The sequence below is a fragment of the Anomaloglossus baeobatrachus genome, unplaced genomic scaffold, assembly GCF_048569485.1.
Source record: "Anomaloglossus baeobatrachus isolate aAnoBae1 unplaced genomic scaffold, aAnoBae1.hap1 Scaffold_634, whole genome shotgun sequence".
NCBI lineage: Eukaryota > Metazoa > Chordata > Amphibia > Anura > Aromobatidae > Anomaloglossus > Anomaloglossus baeobatrachus.
Window position 1 is genome coordinate 113,904 of NW_027445002.1, and position 17,500 is coordinate 131,403.

Below are 17,500 nucleotides of genomic sequence, written 5' to 3' on the forward strand. Positions count from 1 at the left end.
TGTGCAGCTGGGGATACTAGTCTGAACAGGAGCCAGTAGGGGCTGTGCAGTTGGGGATACTAGTCTGTACAGGAGCCAGTAGGGGCTGTGCCGTTGGGGATACTAGTCTGTACAGGAGCCAGTAGGGGCTGTGTAGCTGGAATACTAGTCTGTACAGGATCCAGTAGGGGCTGTGCAGTTGGGGATACTAGTCTGTACAGGATCCAGTAGGGGCTGTGCAGTTGGAGATACTAGTCTGTACAGGATCCAGTAGTGGCTGTGCAGCTGGAGATACTAGTCTGTACAGGATCCAGTAGGGGCTGTGCAGTTGGAGATACTAGTCTGTACAGGATCCAGTAGTGGCTGTGCAGTTGGGGATACTAGTCTGAACAGGAGCCAGTAGGGGCTGTGCAGCTGGAGATACTAGTCTGTACAGGATCCAGTAGGGGCTGTGCAGTTGGAGATACTAGTCTGTACAGGATCCAGTAGTGGCTGTGCAGTTGGGGATACTAGTCTGAACAGGAGCCAGTAGGGGCTGTGCAGTTGGGGATACTAGTCTGTACAGGAGCCAGTAGGGGCTGTGCCGTTGGGGATACTAGTCTGTACAGGAGCCAGTAGGGGCTGTGCAGTTGGGGATACTAGTCTGTACAGGATGCAGTAGGGGCTGTGCAGTTGGGGATACTAGTCTGTACAGGATACAGTAGAGGCTGAGCAGCTGGGGATACTAGTCTGTACAGGAACCAGTAGGGGCTGTGCAGTTGGGGATACTAGTCTGTACAGGATCCAGTAGGGGCTGTGCAGTTGGGGATACTAGTCTGTACAGGATCCAGTAGGGGCTTTGCAGCTGGGGATACTAGTCTGTACAGGATCCAGTAGTGGCTGTGCAGTTGGGGATACTAGTCTGTACAGGATCCAGTAGGGGCTGTGCAGCTGGGGATACTAGTCTGTACAGGAGCCAGTAGGGGCTGTGCAGTTGGGTGTACTAGTCTGTACAGGATCCAGTAGGGGCTGTGCAGTTGGGGATACTAGTCTGTACAGGATACAGTAGAGGCTGAGCAGCTGGGGATACTAGTCTGTACAGGAACCAGTAGGGGCTGTGCAGCTGGAGATACTAGTCTGTACAGGATCCACAAGGGGCTGTGCAGTTGGGGATACTAGTCTGTACAGGATACAGTAGAGGCTGAGCAGCTGGGGATACTAGTCTGTACAGGATCCAGTAGGGGCTGTGCAGTTGGGGATACTAGTCTGTACAGGATACAGTAGAGGCTGAGCAGCTGGGGATACTAGTCTGTACAGGATCCAGTAGGGCCTGTGCAGCTGGGGATACTAGTCTGTACAGGAGCCAGTAGGGGCTGTGCAGTTGGGGATACTAGTCTGTACAGGATCCAGTAGGGGCTGTACAGCTGGGGATACTAGTCTGTACAGGATCCAGTAGGGGCTGTACAGCTGGGGATACTAGTCTGTACAGGATCCAGTAGGGGCTGTGCAGCTGGAGATACTAGTCTGTACAGGATCCAGTAGGGGCTGTGCAGCTGGGGATACTAGTCTGTACAGGAACCAGTAGGGGCTGTGCAGCTGGGGATACTAGTCTGTACAGGAACCAGTAGGGGCTGTGCAGCTGGGGATTCTAGTCTGTACAATATCCAGTAGGGGTTGTGCAGTTGGGGATACTAGTCTGTACAGGATCCAGTAGAGGCTGTGCAGTTGGGGATACTAGTCTGTACAGGATCCAGTAGGGGTTGTGCAGTTGGGGATACTAGTCTGTACAGGATCCAGTAGGGGCTGTGCAGTTGGGGATAGTAGTCTGTACAGGATCCAGTAGGGGCTGTGCAGTTGGGGATACTAGTCTGTACAGGAGCCAGTAGGGGCTGTGCAGTTGGGGATACTAGTCTGTACAGGAGCCAGTAGGGGCTGTGCAGTTGGGGATACTAGTCTGTACAGGATCCAGTAGGGGCTGTGCAGTTGGGGATACTAGTCTGTACAGGATCCAGTAGGGGCTGTGCAGTTGGGGATACTAGTCTGTACAGGATCCAGTAGGGGCTGTGCAGTTGGGGATACTAGTCTGTACAGGATCCAGTAGGGGCTGTGCAGCTGGGGATACTAGTCTGTACAGGATCCAGTAGTGGCTGTGCAGTTGGGGATACTAGTCTGTACAGGAGCCAGTAGGGGCTGTGCAGCTGGAGATACTAGTCTGTACAGGATCCAGTAGGGGCTGTGCAGCTGGAGATACTAGTCTGTACAGGAGCCAGTAGGGGCTGTGTAGCTGGAATACTAGTCTGTAGTGGATCCAGTAGGGGTTGTGCAGTTGGGGATACTAGTCTGTACAGGATCCAGTAGGGGCTGTGCAGTTGGGGATACTAGTCTGTACAGGATCCAGTAGGGGCTGTGCAGTTGGGGATACTAGTCTGTACAGGAGCCAGTAGGGGCTGTGCAGTTGGGGATACTAGTCTGTACAGGATCCAGTAGGGGCTTTGCAGCTGGGGATACTAGTCTGTATAGGATCCAGTAGGGGCTGTGCAGTTGGGGATACTAGTCTGTACAGGATACAGTAGAGGCTGAGCAGCTGGGGATACTAGTCTGTACAGGAACCAGTAGGGGCTGTGCAGCTGGGGATTCTAGTCTGTACAATATCCAGTAGGGGTTGTGCAGTTGGGGATACTAGTCTGTACAGGATCCAGTAGAGGCTGTGCAGTTGGGGATACTAGTCTGTACAGGATCCAGTAGGGGTTGTGCAGTTGGGGATACTAGTCTGTACAGGATCCAGTAGGGGCTGTGCAGTTGGGGATACTAGTCTGTACAGGATCCAGTAGGGGCTGTGCAGTTGGGGATACTAGTCTGTACAGGAGCCAGTAGGGGCTGTGCAGTTGGGGATACTAGTCTGTACAGGAGCCAGTAGGGGCTGTGCAGTTGGGGATACTAGTCTGTACAGGATCCAGTAGGGGTTGTGCAGTTGGGGATACTAGTCTGTACAGGATCCAGTAGGGGCTGTGCAGTTGGGGATACTAGTCTGTACAGGATCCAGTAGGGGCTGTGCAGTTGGGGATACTAGTCTGTACAGGATCCAGTAGGGGCTGTGCAGCTGGGGATACTAGTCTGTACAGGATCCAGTAGTGGCTGTGCAGTTGGGGATACTAGTCTGTACAGGAGCCAGTAGGGGCTGTGCAGCTGGAGATACTAGTCTGTACAGGATCCAGTAGGGGCTGTGCAGTTGGGGATACTAGTCTGTACAGGATCCAGCAGGGGCTTTGCAGCTGGGGATACTAGTCTGTACAGGAGCCAGTAGGGGCTGTGCAGCTGGAGATACTAGTCTGTACAGGATCCAGTAGGGGCTGTGCAGTTGGGGATACTAGTCTGTACAGGATCCAGCAGGGGCTTTGCAGCTGGGGATACTAGTCTGTACAGGATCCAGTAGGGGCTGTGCAGTTGGGGATACTAGTCTGTACAGGAGCCAGTAGGGGCTGTGCAGTTGGGGATACTAGTCTGTAGTGGATCCAGTAGGGGTTGTGCAGTTGGGGATACTAGTCTGTACAGGATCCAGTAGGGGCTGTGCAGCTGGGGATACTAGTCTGTACAGGAGCCAGTAGGGGCTGTGCAGTTGGGGATACTAGTCTGTACAGGAGCCAGTAGGGGCTGTGCAGTTGGGGATACTAGTCTGAACAGGAGCCAGTAGGGGCTGTGCAGTTGGGGATACTAGTCTGTACAGGAGCCAGTAGGGGCTGTGCCGTTGGGGATACTAGTCTGTACAGGAGCCAGTAGGGGCTGTGTAGCTGGAATACTAGTCTGTACTGGATCCAGTAGGGGCTGTACAGTTGGGGATACTAGTCTGTAAAGGATCCAGTAGGGGCTGTGCAGCTGGGGATACTAGTCTGTACAGGATCCAGTAGGGGCTGTGCAGTTGGGGATACTAGTCTGTACAGGAGCCAGTAGGGGCTGTGCAGTTGGGGATACTAGTCTGTACAGGATCCAGTAGGGGCTGTGCAGTTGGGGATACTAGTCTGTACAGGATACAGTAGAGGCTGAGCAGCTGGGGATACTAGTCTGTACAGGAACCAGTAGGGGCTGTGCAGTTGGGGACACTAGTCTGTACAGGATCCAGTAGGGGCTGTGCAGTTGGGGATACTAGTCTGTACAGGATTCAGTAGGGGCTTTGCAGCTGGGGATACTAGTCTGTACAGGATCCAGTAGTGGCTGTGCAGTTGGGGATACTAGTCTGTACAGGAGCCAGTAGGGGCTGTGCAGTTGGGGATACTAGTCTGTACAGGATCCAGTAGGGGCTGTGCAGCTGGGGATACTAGTCTGTACAGGAGCCAGTAGGGGCTGTGCAGTTGGGGATACTAGTCTGTACAGGATCCAGTAGGGGCTGTGCAGTTGGGGATACTAGTCTGTACAGGATACAGTAGAGGCTGAGCAGCTGGGGATACTAGTCTGTACAGGAACCAGTAGGGGCTGTGCAGCTGGAGATACTAGTCTGTACAGGATCCAGTAGGGGCTGTGCAGTTGGGGATACTAGTCTGTACAGGATACAGTAGAGGCTGAGCAGCTGGGGATACTAGTCTGTACAGGATCCAGTAGGGGCTGTGCAGTTGGAGATACTAGTCTGTACAGGATACAGTAGAGGCTGAGCAGCTGGGGATACTAGTCTGTACAGGATCCAGTAGGGCCTGTGCAGCTGGGGATACTAGTCTGTACAGGAGCCAGTAGGGGCTGTGCAGTTGGGGATACTAGTGTGTACAGGATCCAGTAGGGGCTGTACAGCTGGGGATACTAGTCTGTACAGGATCCAGTAGGGGCTGTACAGCTGGGGATACTAGTCTGTACTTGGATACTTGTCTCCATTCTCGCCAGCCTTTGACTGATTTTTCCACCACGTATATTCGACTCAAGGTAATCAATGCCTCTAACTCGAAATAATTTGGAATCTGAATGGTGGTGTAGGAAAAATTGGCGAGGGATGGATTTTAGGAGGGAGATATCTTGGCATTCTACTGCTGCCTTTATCCCATTAACGTGTTCTCTAACTCTAGTCTTGAGAGGCCTAGTCGTGAGTCCCACATAGATTTTTGGGCACGGACACAGAGCGTAATAAATTACTGCAGTAGTAGTGCATGTAATGAATTTTTTCATTTTAAAATTACGAATTCCCATAGAGTCACTAAATGAGTCTGCCCTATCAATATTTTGACAGGCGACACAATGTCCACAAGCCACACAGCCAGTACGGGGGAGCACTGGACCAAAAGGAGAAGGTTGAGTTATGCACTCATAATGGCTTGTAACCAAATAGTCCCGTAGATTTTTGGATCTACGTATACTCATCATAGGTCTGTCTGGAATAATCCTAGCCAATACTGGATCTGCCTGTAATACCGGCCAGAATTTCTGTAGGCAGGATCGCATGGCAGCAAATTGGCCATGATAATCCGTGACAAATCTCGTCGTCTCCCCTGAGCTGGATTTTTTAGGGGCATATAGTAAAGAGTGTCTGGTATGATGTCTAGCTCTGTTATAAGCTCTTTTGACACATCTCCTACTATACCCACGGGCATAAAACCTCTGTTTTAATTCGACTGCTCTGGTCTCAAAGTCCAAATCCGTGGAGCAGATCCTGCGGAGGCGCAGAAACTGGCCCACGGGGATGGACCTGATCATAAAGCCCGGGTGAGAAGAAGAGGCATGTAGTAGCATGTTCCCAGCAGTCTCCTTACGACAAATATCGGTCTGTAAGATGTTGGAAGAGTCTCTCATAACCGTGACATCAAGGAAGTCAATGGACTGTGGGTGGTGAGTATATGTGATGCGGATGTTTACATCATTAGAATTCAGAATTTTGAAAAAATCATGGAGATCAGATTCCACACCCTGCCAGATCAAAAATATGTCGTCGATGTACCGCGTCCAAAAGGGGACACGGTCCATCGACGACAAATGATCTGACAGGAAGAGGTCCCTCTCCCACAGCCCCAGGAATAAATTGGCATACGAGGGGGCAAAAGCCGCCCCCATAGCCGTGCCCTGGAGGTGCAGGTAAAAGGACCCCTTAAAAACAAAAAAGTTGTGTGTTAAAGTAAATTCCAATAACTCCATAACTAAATTAACTATGTCTCCGGGTAAGTTGGACATATCCAGAAAAAATCTGGTAGCCCGGAGACCATCGCTATGTCTGATGCTGGTGTACAGAGACTCGACGTCTCAGGTCACCAGCAAAGCATCATCACCCACACACAGTCCATCAACCTTCCTTAAGAACTCACTAGTATCCTTAGTGAAGGATGGCAATCCCTCAACCAAGGGTTGTAATTTGGAGTCAATCCATCGGTTCACATGTTCCAAGAAATTCCCTCTACCAGACACAATTGGTCTCGCAGGTGGAAAGTTGACATCTTTATGTATCTTAGGCAGGAGGTATAGCGTGGGAACTACAGGCTCAGCCATCTGAAGCGCGGAAGCCAGCTCTTTGGTGACAACGTTGTTGTCTAATGCCGCTTTGAGAATCTTTTGTAATTGGATGGTGTACGCAGATAGGGGATTGAAGGTCAATTTCTTATAACAGACTTTATCCCGCAATTGCCTATACACTTCTTTTTCATAGAGTTCTCGCGGCCAGACAACAACGTTCCCTCCTTTATCCGCCGGCTTCATCACAACATCAGGCAGAGCCTGCAGTTCCCGTAGCCTCACCCGTTCCTGCCGAGTAAGATTATCAGAAGAAATAGAAGATGAAATATTATCAGCTGGGGATACTAGTCTGTACAGGAGCCAGTAGGGGCTGTGCAGCTGGGGATACTAGTCTGTACAGGAGCCAGTAGGGGCTGTGCAGCTGGGGATACTAGTCTGTACAGGAGCCAGTAGGGGCTGTGCAGCTGGAGATACAAGTCTGTACAGGAGCCAGTAGGGGCTGTGCAGCTGGAGATACTAGTCTGTACAGGAGCCAAAAGGGGCTGTGCAGCTGGGGATACTAGTCTGTACAGGAGCCAGTAGGGGCTGTGCAGCTGGGGATACTAGTCTGTACAGGATCCAGTAGGGGCTGTGCAGCTGGGGATACTAGTCTGTACAGGATCCAGTAGGGGCAGGGCAGCTGGGGATACTAGTCTGTACAGGATCCAGTAGGGGCTGTGCAGCTGGGGATACTAGTCTGTACAGGAGCCAGTAGGGGCTGTGCAGCTGAGGATACTAGTCTGTACAGGAGCCAGTAGGGGCTGTGCAGCTGGAGATACTAGTCTGTACAGGATCCAGTAGGGGCTGTACAGCTGGGGATACTAGTCTGTACAGGAGCCAGTAGGGGCTGTGCAGCTGGGGATACTAGTCTGTACAGGATCCAGTAGGGGCTGTGCAGCTGGAGATACTAGTCTGTACAGGATCCAGTAGGGGCTGTGCAGTTGGGGATACTAGTCTGTACAGGATCAAGTAGGGGCTGTGCAGTTGGGGATACTAGTCTGTAGAGGATCCAGTAGGGGCTGGCCAGTTGGAGATACTAGTCTGTACAGGATCCAGTAGGGGCTGTACAGCTGGGGATACTAGTCTGTACAGGATCCAGTAGGGGCTGTGCAGCTGGGGATACTAGTCTGTACAGGATACAGTAGGGGCTGTGCAGCTGGAGATACTAGTCTGTACAGGATCCAGTAGGGGCTGTGCAGCTGGAGATACTAGTCTGTACAGGATCCAGTAGGGGCTGTGCAGTTGGGGATACTAGTCTGTACAGGATCCAGTAGGGGCTGTGCAGTTGGAGATACTAGTCTGTAGAGGAGCCAGTAGGGGCTGTGCAGCTGGGGATACTAGTCTGTACAGGATCCAGTAGGGGCTGTGCAGCTGGAGATACTAGTCTGTACAGGATCCAGTAGGGGCTCGGCAGCTGGGGATACTAGTCTGTACAGGATCCAGTAGGGGCTGTGCACCTGGGGATACTAGTCTGTACAGGATCCAGTAGGGGCTGTGCAGCTGGGGATACTAGTCTGTACAGGAGCCAGTAGGGGCTGTGCAGTTGGGGATACTAGTCTGTACAGGATCCAGTAGGGGCTGTACAGCTGGGGATACTAGTCTGTACAGGATCCAGTAGGGGCAGGGCAGTTGTGGATACTAGTCTGTACAGGAGCCAGTAGGGGCTTTGCAGTTGGGGATACTAGTCTGTACAGGATCCAGTAGGGGCTGTGCAGTTGGGGATTCTAGTTTGTACAGGATCCAGTAGGGGCTGGGCAGTTGGAGATACTAGTCTGTACAGGATCCAGTAGGGCTCGGCAGTTGGGGATACTAGTCTGTACAGGATACAGGATCCATTAGGGGCTGGGCAGATAGGGATACTAGTCTGTACAGGAGCCAGTAGGGCTCGGCAGTTGGGAATACTAGTCTGTACAGGATCCAGTAGGGGCTCGGCAGTTGGGGATACTAGTCTGTTCAGGATCCAGTAGGGGCTGGGCAGTTGGGGATACTAGTCTATACAGGATCCAGTAGCGGCTGTGCAGTTGGGGATTCTAGTCTGTACAGGAGCCAGTAGGGCTCGGCAGTTGGGGATACTAGTCTGTACAGGATCCAGTAGGGGCTGGGTAGTTGGGGATACTAGTCTGTACAGGATGGGAATTCTAGTCTGTACAGGATCCAGTAGGGGTTGGGCAGCTGGAGATACTAGTCTGTACAGGATCCAGTAGGGGCTCGGCAGTTGGGGATACTAGTCTGTACAGGATCCAGTAGCGGCTGTGCAGTTGGGAATTCTAGTCTGTACAGGAGCCAGTAGGGCTCGGCAGTTGGGGATACTAGTCTGTACAGGATCCAGTAGGGGCTAGGCAGTTGGGGATACTAGTCTGTACAGGATCCAGTAGGGGCTGTGCAGTTGGGGATACTAGTCTGTACAGGATCCAGTAGGGGCTGGGCAGTTGGGGATACTAGTCTGTACAGGATCCAGTAGGGGTTGGGCAGCTGGAGATACTAGTCTGTACAGGATCCAGTAGGGGTTGGGCAGCTGGAGATACTAGTCTGTACAGGATCCAGTAGGGGCTCGGCAGTTGGGGATACTAGTCTGTACAGGATCCAGTAGGGGCTGAGCAGCTGGGGATACTAGTCTGTACAGGAGCCAGTAGGGGTTGGGCAGCTGGAGATACTAGTCTGTACAGTAGCCAGTAGGGGCTGTGCAGCTGGGGATACTAGTCTGTACAGGAGCCAGTAGGGGTTGGGCAGCTGGAGATACTAGTCTGTACAGGATCCAGTAGGGGCTGTGCAGCTGGAGATACTAGTCTGTACAGGATCCAGTAGGGGTTGGGCAGCTGGAGATACTAGTCTGTACAGGATCCTGTAGGGGCTCGGCAGTTGGGGATACTAGTCTGTACAGGATCCAGTAGGGGCTCAGCATTTGGTGATACTAGTCTGTACAGGAGCCAGTAGGGGCTGTGCAGCTGGACATACTAGTCTGTACAGGATCCAGTAGGGGCTCGGCAGTTGGGGATACTAGTCTGTACAGGATCCAGTAGGGTGCAGGCTCGGCTGTATTGAGATCGGCTTTATCTCCCCTCTTACCCATGTTGGATACTTCGGTGCAGAACATTATAGCCTTCCTCATTAGTGTGCGCTGAGACGTCAGTTTGGTTCCTGTGGTTTCTTGGCCAAGTTTGGACCTTGCCTCTGGAAGTGGCGGATGTCAGGCAGCACCGCGCACGTTCTGCCGCTACAGAGCAATTGTCCATCAGAAGGCCACATCTGATCCAGTGGTGACATTGCCGCACTGCATTGACAATGACTGAAGCAAATTTTCACTATTTTTGCCTCCTGTGTTTTCACCTTTGTCCTGTGTCTTCTGGGGGTGAGGGTCATGGAGGGGCTTTGTCTTGTCTTTGCTCTGTGGGGATCCTTGGCTTGCCCCTTTTCTTTGAGGACTCTCCAGCATGTTCCTCATTCTCTGCCCTTGGCCTCATTTATGACGACCCTGACAAAGTCGCAGTAGCAGAGCCTGAGATCCGCCGGCTGGTCCCGGGAAACCATAGCGGAGGGCTACTGCTCACAACTCAGACGTCAGGCAATGGAGCCCTCCTGGAGCCACCCTGCTATTCGGAGCCACTTGTGCGTATGGTCCCTGCCCGCGGTCCCTGGAGGAAGGACTGTCACTGGCTGTGCATTTGGGTAGACGTCTGAAAGCTAGAGACATGTAATGGCATCTCAATGCCAGTATCCTCCCTATCAGTAGACACGGATGAACCCAGACAAATCGGTGGTGCACGGGTGCGAGCAGAGCTAAGCACGTAACAGAAACCAGGCTGCAATGTGAACAGAGTCTGACGCTGTAATATATCCATGTGTGTGACTACGGACAGTGCAAGACAGTCTGTCAATTCCGTAATTGTCCTGACGATAAGGGGGCGCCAAAAAGCTGTTTCGTGACAAACTCATGAACATGGGTGGTATGTCTGCGTTAGTCCCCCGGCTGCTCATGATATAAGGTTCATAGCTAATATGTGACTTACTACAAATTTCATTATTTTGTTAAAACAATAATTTGATCTAGAAGATTTTGATGGAGGAGGGTTTGATGGAGGAGGGTTTGATGGAGGAGGGTTTGATGGAGGAGAGTTTGATGGAGGAGGGTTTGATGGAGGAGGGTTTGATGGAGGAGGGTTTGATGGAGGAGGGTTTGATGGAGGACAGTTTGATGGAGGACAGTTTGATGGAGAACGGTTTGATGGAGAACGGTTTGATGGAGGACGGTTTGATGGAGGACGGTTTGATGGAGGACGGTTTGATGGAGGACGGTTTGATGGAGGAGGGTTTGATGGAGGAGGGTTTGATGGAGGAGAGTTTGATGCAGGAGAGTTTGATGCAGGAGAGTTTGATGCAGGAGAGTTTGATGCAGGAGAGTTTGATGCAGGAGAGTTTGATGCAGGAGAGTTTGATGCAGGAGAGTTTGATGGAGGAGAGTTTGATGGAGGAGAGTTTGATGGAGGAGAGTTTGATGGAGGAGAGTTTGATGGAGGAGAGTTTGATGGAGGAGAGTTTGATGGAGGAGAGTTTGATGGAGGACAGTTTGATGGAGGACAGTTTGATGGAGGAGAGTTTGATGGAGGAGAGTTTGATGGAGGAGAGTTTGATGGAGGAGAGTTTGATGGAGGAGGGTTTGATGGAGGAGAGTTTGATGGAGGACAGTTTGATGGAGGAGAGTTTGATGGAGGAGGGTTTGATGGAGGAGAGTTTGATGGAGGAGAGTTTGATGGAGGAGAGTTTGATGCAGGAGAGTTTGATGCAGGAGAGTTTGATGGAGGAGGGTTTGATGGAGGAGAGTTTGATGGAGGACAGTTTGATGGAGGACAGTTTGATGGAGGACAGTTTGATGGAGGAGAGTTTGATGGAGGAGAATTTGATGGAGGAGAGTTTGATGCAGGAGAGTTTGATGGAGGAGAGTTTGATGCAGGAGAGTTTGATGGAGGAGAGTTTGATGGAGGAGAGTTTGATGCAGGAGAGTTTGATGGAGGAGAGTTTGATGCAGGAGAGTTTGATGCAGGAGAGTTTGATGGAGGAGAGTTTGATGGAGGAGAGTTTGATGGAGGAGAGTTTGATGCAGGAGAGTTTGATGGAGGAGAGTTTGATGGAGGAGAGTTTGATACAGGAGATGACAACAAACCTATAAGGTTTACAAAACTTCACATTTAGTGTCTGAACTCTTTGCAGATTCATCAATGCCCCAGACTAAACATCCTGAAGATGAGCCTCCGAGCTACAATGTCATTGCACCGTATGCTCCCCCGGATACAGGTGTACCATCTGCCCCACCAAGTTATCAACTAGACACCCCAATAATGAAAGGCCTCCCCCCTGGCATGGAGCACCTTCTCCAGGTAAGTCATCTGTCTCTGTGTCTTGTGTGTGCTCCCCATAGCGTCTTCCATTAGGAGCTATAGGACAGAGTTTATCTCCGGGGGTCCACCTATGCCCCTCAGGTGAGTGTAGTAAAGCACTGTGACGCCTGCTCGTCTTCCCAGCATGTTTGTCTCCTTTCTCTCCCGTTCCTGCCTCCTCGGTCTCTCCTCGCTGTATTTTTTATTTGTGTCTCCTGTGTCTTATCTGCCCATCCCTCTATATTTGCTGGACGTCTGTCTGCTTTTCTCCTTTGCCTCATCTTTCTCTTTCCCTGCCTGTCTGTTCCCCCTTTCTGTCTCCTTTACCTGTCTAAGGAATCCCAAAGAGGGATCTAGCACTATCAAAACCATATCATTTTTATTTCATCCTTTAAAAGACATTTCTAGATGGTAAAGGTCCAGTCACACTAAGCAACTTACCAGCGATCCCAACAACGATAGGGATCGCTGGTAAGTTGCTAGGAGGTTGCTGGTGAGATGTCACACTGCGACGCTCCAGAGATCCCACCAGCAACCTGACCTGGCAGGGATCGCTGGAGCGTGGCTACACGAGTTGCTGGTGAGCTCACCAGCAACCAGTGACCAGCCCCCAGCCAGCAGCGCCGCGTGGAAGATGCTGCGCTTGGTAACTAAGGTAAATATCGGGTAACCAACCCGATATTTACCTTGGTTTCCACTGCATGGAGCTACACGTGCAGAGAGCAGGGAGCAGCGCACACTGAGCGCTGGCTCCCTGCTCTCCTAGTTACAGCACACATCGGGTTAATTACCCGATGTGTGCTGCAGCTACACGTGCCGAGAGCAGGGAGCAGCGCACAATGCTTAGCGCTGGCTCCCTGCTCTCCTAGTTACAGCACACATCGGGTTAATTACCCGATCTGTCCTGCAGCTACACGTGCCGAGAGCAGGGAGCAGCGCACAATGCTTAGCGCTGGCTCCCTGCTTTCCTAGCTACAGCACACATAGGGTTAATTAACCCGATGTGTCCTGCAGCTACATGTGCATAGAGCAGGAGCCGGCACTGACAGTGAGAGCGGAGGCTGGTAACAAAGGTAAATATCGGGTAACCAAGGACAGGGCTTCTTGGTTACCCGATGTTTACATTGGTTACCAGCCTCTGCAGAAGCCGGCTCCTGCTGCCTGCACATTTAGTTGTTGCTGTCTCGCTGTCACACACAGTGATGTGTGCTTCACAGCGGGACAGCAACAACTAAAAAATGGCCCGGGACATTCAGCAACAACCAACGACCTCACAGCAGGGGCCAGGTTGTTGCTGGATGTCACACACAGCAACATCGCTAGCAACGTCACAAAAGTTGTTCATTACCAGCGATGTTGCTAGCGATGTTGCTTAGTGTGACGGGGCCTTTAGACATAGCCCTGATGTTGGATTATGGATTTCAAGACGTCATGCTTCCTATTCATGACAAGGCTATGATAAAGAGGCATGACGCCTCTAAATGTTTAATTCAACATCATATGTCTTACCATCTTGAAATGTCTTATCTGCTGCGAGCGTGAGCCGAGCGTCATCTGCTGCGAGCATGAGCCGAGCGTCATCTGCTGCGAGCGTGAGCCGAGCGTCATCTGCTGCGAGCGTCATCTCCTGCGAGCGTGAGCCGAGAGTCCTCTGCTGCGAGCGTGAGCCGGACGTCATCTGCTGCGAGCGTGAGCCGAGCGTCATCTGCTGCGAGCGTGAGCCGTGCGTCATCTGCTGCGAGCGTGAGCCGAGAGTCCTCTGCTGCGAGCGTGAGCCGGACGTCATCTGCTGCGAGCGTGAGCCGAGCGTCATCTGCTGCGAGCGTGAGCCGTGCGTCATCTGCTGCGAGCGTTAGCCGTGCATCATCTGCTGCGAGCGTGAGCCGTGTGTCATCTGCTGCGAGTGTGAGCCGTGCGTCATCTGCTGCGTGCGTGAGCCGAGCTTCATCTGCTGCGAGCGTGAGCCGAGAATCATCTGCTGCGAGCGTGAGCCGTGCGTCATCTGCTGCGAGCGTGAGCCGAGCCTCATCTGCTGCGAGCGTGAGTGGAGCGTCATCTGCTGCGAGCTTGAGCCGAGCATCATCTGCTGCAAGCGTGAGCCGAGCGCCATCTGCTGCGAGCGTGAGCAGAGCGTCATCTGCTGCGAGCGTGAGCCGAGCGTCATCTGCTGCGAGCGTGAGCCGAGCGTCATCTGCTGCGAGCGTGAGCCAAGAGTCATCTGCTGCGAGCGTGAGCCGAGCGTCATCTGCTGCGAGCGTGAGCCGAGCGTCATCTGCTGCGAGCGTGAGCCGAGCGTCATCTGCTGCGAGCGTGAGCCGCGTGTCATCTGCTGCGAGCTTGAGCCGAGCGTCATCTGCTGCAAGTGTGAGCCGAGCGGCCGAGTGTCATCTGCTGCGAGCGTGAGCCGAGCGTCATCTGCTGCGAGCGTGAGCCGAGCGTCATCTGCTGCGAGCGTGAGCCGAGCGTCATCTGCTGCGAGCGTGAGCCGAGCGTCATCTGCTGCGAGCGTGAGCCGAGCGTCGTCTGCTGCGAGCGTGATCCGAGCGTCATCTGTTGCGAGCGTGAGCCGAGCGTCATCTGCTGCGAGCGTGAGCCGAGCGTCATCTGCTGCGAGCGTGAGCAGAGCGTCATCTGCTGCGAGCGTGAGCCGAGCGGCCGAGTGTCATCTGCTGCGAGCGTGAGCAGAGCGTCATCTGCTGCGAACGTGAGCCGGACGTTATCTGCTGCGAGCGTGAGCCGAGCTTCATCTGCTGCGAGCCTGAGCCGAGCGTCATCTGCTGCGAGCCTGAGCCGAGCGTCATCTGCTGCGAGCCTGAGCCGAGCGTCATCTGCTGCGAGCCTGAGCCGAGCGTCATCTGCTGCGAGCCTGAGCCGAGCGTCATCTGCTGCGAGGGTGAGCCGAGCGTCATCTGCTGCCAGCGTGAGCCGAGCGTCATCTGCTGCCAGCGTGAGCCGTGCGTCGTCTGCTGCGATTGTGAGCCGTGCGTCGTCTGCTGCGAGCGTGAGCCGAGCGTCGTCTGCTGCGAGCGTGATCCGAGCGTCATCTGCTGCGAGCGTGAGCCGAGCGTCGTCTGCTGCGAGCGTGATCCGAGCGTCGTCTGCTGCGAGCGTGAGCCGAGCGTCGTCTGCTGCGAGCGTGAGCCGAGCGTCATCTGCTGCGAGCGTGATCCGAGCGTCGTCTGCTGCGAGCGTGAGCCGAGCGTCGTCTGCTGCGAGCGTGAGCCGAGCGTCATCAACTCTGCTGCATGTGAGAATGGAATCACAGGTTCATCTCCATCTTCTGGGTATATTCTCCTGTACTGATAACATTGAGTGCAGTCAGATGTTTCACACACTCACACTACCAAGAAATTAGGAAAAACTTGCAGATCTGGCCGGCATCACTTACTTAAGGGCCATTTACACGCTGCGACATCGCGAATGATATATTGACGGGGTCACGGTGTTCGTGACGCACATCTGGCGTCGTTAGCGATGTCGCAGCGTGTGACACCTATGAGCGACCTTAAACGATCGCAAAAGAGGCAAAAATCGTTGGTCTGTGAGACGTCGTTCACTTACCAAAAATCGTTGTCTGGTCAGTAGCGAGGTTGTTTGTCGTACCTGCGGCCACCCGCAATGCGGAAGGAAGAAGGTGGGCGGGATGTTACGTCCCACTCATCTCCGCCCCTCCTCTGTTATTGGGCGGCCTCTTAGTGACGCCGCAGTGACATTGCTATGACGCCGAACGCACCTCCCCCTTGAAGGAGGGATTGTTCGGTGTCTCCAGCGACGTCGCCAACCAGGTATGTGCGTGTGACGCAGCCGTAGTGATAATGTTCGCTACGGCAGCGATCACCACATATCGCACCAATGACGGGGGCAGGTGCTAACACTCGCAACATCGCTAGCAATCGCGATGTCGCAACGTGTAAAGCACCCTTATCATTGGGCTGAGTGTAATGGCAGGCTTTATCAGATTGCACTAGTCCGATTCATACGCTCTTGTGAGCGAGCCCTAATTGTCCTCTTTGCCTTCTCTATGTATTGTATCTTTCTCCTATTTTTCTTCATACTGTCCTCTATATCTTCCCTGCCTGTCTCTCCTGCCTGTCTCTCCTGCCTGTTTCTCCTGCCTGTTTCTCCCGCCTGCCTGTTTCTCCCGCCTGCCTGTTTCTCCTGCCTGTTTCTCCCTCCTGCCTGTTTCTCCCGCCTGCCTGTTTCTCCTGCCTGTTTCTCCCGCCTGCCTTTTTCTCCCGCCTGCCTGTTTCTCCTGCCTGTTTCTCCCTCCTGCCTGTTTCTCCTGCCTGTTTCTCCCTCCTGCCTGTTTCTCCTGTCTGTTGCTCCTGCCTGCTCCTGCTGCCTGTTTCTCCTGCCTGTTTCTCCCTCCTGCCTGTTTCTCCTGCCTGTTTCTCCCTCCTGCCTGTTTCTCCTGTCTGTTGCTCCTGCTGCCTGTTTCTCCTGCCTGTTTCTCCCTCCTGCCTGTTCCTCCTGCCTGTTGCTCCTGCCTGCTCCTGCTGCCTGTTTCTCCTGTCTGTTTCTCCCGCCTGTTTCTCCTTTTCCTCCTCTCTCCCCTGCATGACTTTCCTGCCTGTCTTTCTGGTTGTGATGTCGTCCATTTCTCCTTCCTTTTCCTCCTGTCTCCCCTGCATGACTTTCCTGCCTGTCTTTCTGGTTGTGATGTCGTCCATTTCTCCTTCCTTTTCCTCCTGTCTCCCCTGGATGACTTTCCTGCCTGTCTTTCTGGTTGTGATGTCGTCCATTTCTCCTTCCTTTTCCTCCTCTCTCCTCTGCATGACTTTCCTGCCTGTCTTTCTGGTTGTGATGTCGTCCATTTCTCCTTCTTTTTCCTCCTGTCTCCCCTGCATGACTTTCCTGCCTGTCTTTCTGGTTGTGATGTCGTCGATTTCTCCTTCCTTTTCCTCCTCTCTCCCCTGCATGACTTTCCTGCCTGTCTTTCTGGTTGTGATGTCGTCCATTTCTCCTTCCTTTTCCTCCTCTCTCCCCTGCATGACTTTCCTGCCTGTCTTTCTGGTTGTGATGTTGTCCATTTCGCCTTCCTTTTCCTCCTGTCTCCCCTGCATGACTTTCCTGCCTGTCTTTCTGGTTGTGATGTCGTCCATTTCTCCTTCCTTTTCCTCCTTTCTCCCCTGCATGACTTTCCTGCCTGTCTTTCTGGTTGTGATGTCATCCATTTCTCCTTCCTTTTCCTCCTGTCTCCCCTGCATGACTTTCCTGCCTGTCTTTCTGGTTGTGATGTCATCCATTTCTCCTTCCTTTTCCTCCTGTCTCCCCTGCATGACTTTCCTGCCTTTCTTTCTGGTTGTGATGTCGTCCATTTCTCCTTCCTTTTCCTCCTGTCTCCCCTGCATGACTTTCCTGCCTGTCTTTCTGGTTGTGATGTCGTCCATTTCTCCTTCCTTTTCCTCCTCTCTCCCCTGCATGACTTTCCTGCCTGTCTTTCTGGTTGTGATGTCGTCCATTTCTCCTTCCTTTTCCTCCTGTCTCCCCTGCATGACTTTCCTGCCTGTCTTTCTGGTTGTGATGTCATCCATTTCTCCTTCCTTTTCCTCCTCTCTCCCCTGCATGACTTTACTGCCTGTCTTTCTGGTTGTGATGTCGTCCATTTCTCCTTCCTTTTCCTCCTGTCTCCCCTGCATGACTTTCCTGCCTGTCTTTCTGGTTGTGATGTCGTCCATTTCTCCTTCCTTTTCCTCCTGTCTCCCCTGCATGAC

At 52.8% G+C, this 17,500-nt stretch overlaps 1 protein-coding gene across 1 annotated transcript in view; it reads left to right on the forward strand.

Annotated features, from left to right (window-relative positions):
• LOC142285905 (phospholipid scramblase 3-like) overlaps positions 1–17,500 on the forward strand; it is a gene marked incomplete at its 3' end in the record, with an annotated part of 53,780 nt that overhangs the window by 15,599 nt on the left and 20,681 nt on the right. The window contains exon 2 of the mRNA XM_075333307.1: positions 11,620–11,786. Coding sequence (XP_075189422.1) covers positions 11,628–11,786 — 159 coding nt within the window. The remainder of the gene's footprint in view (positions 1–11,619; positions 11,787–17,500) is intronic.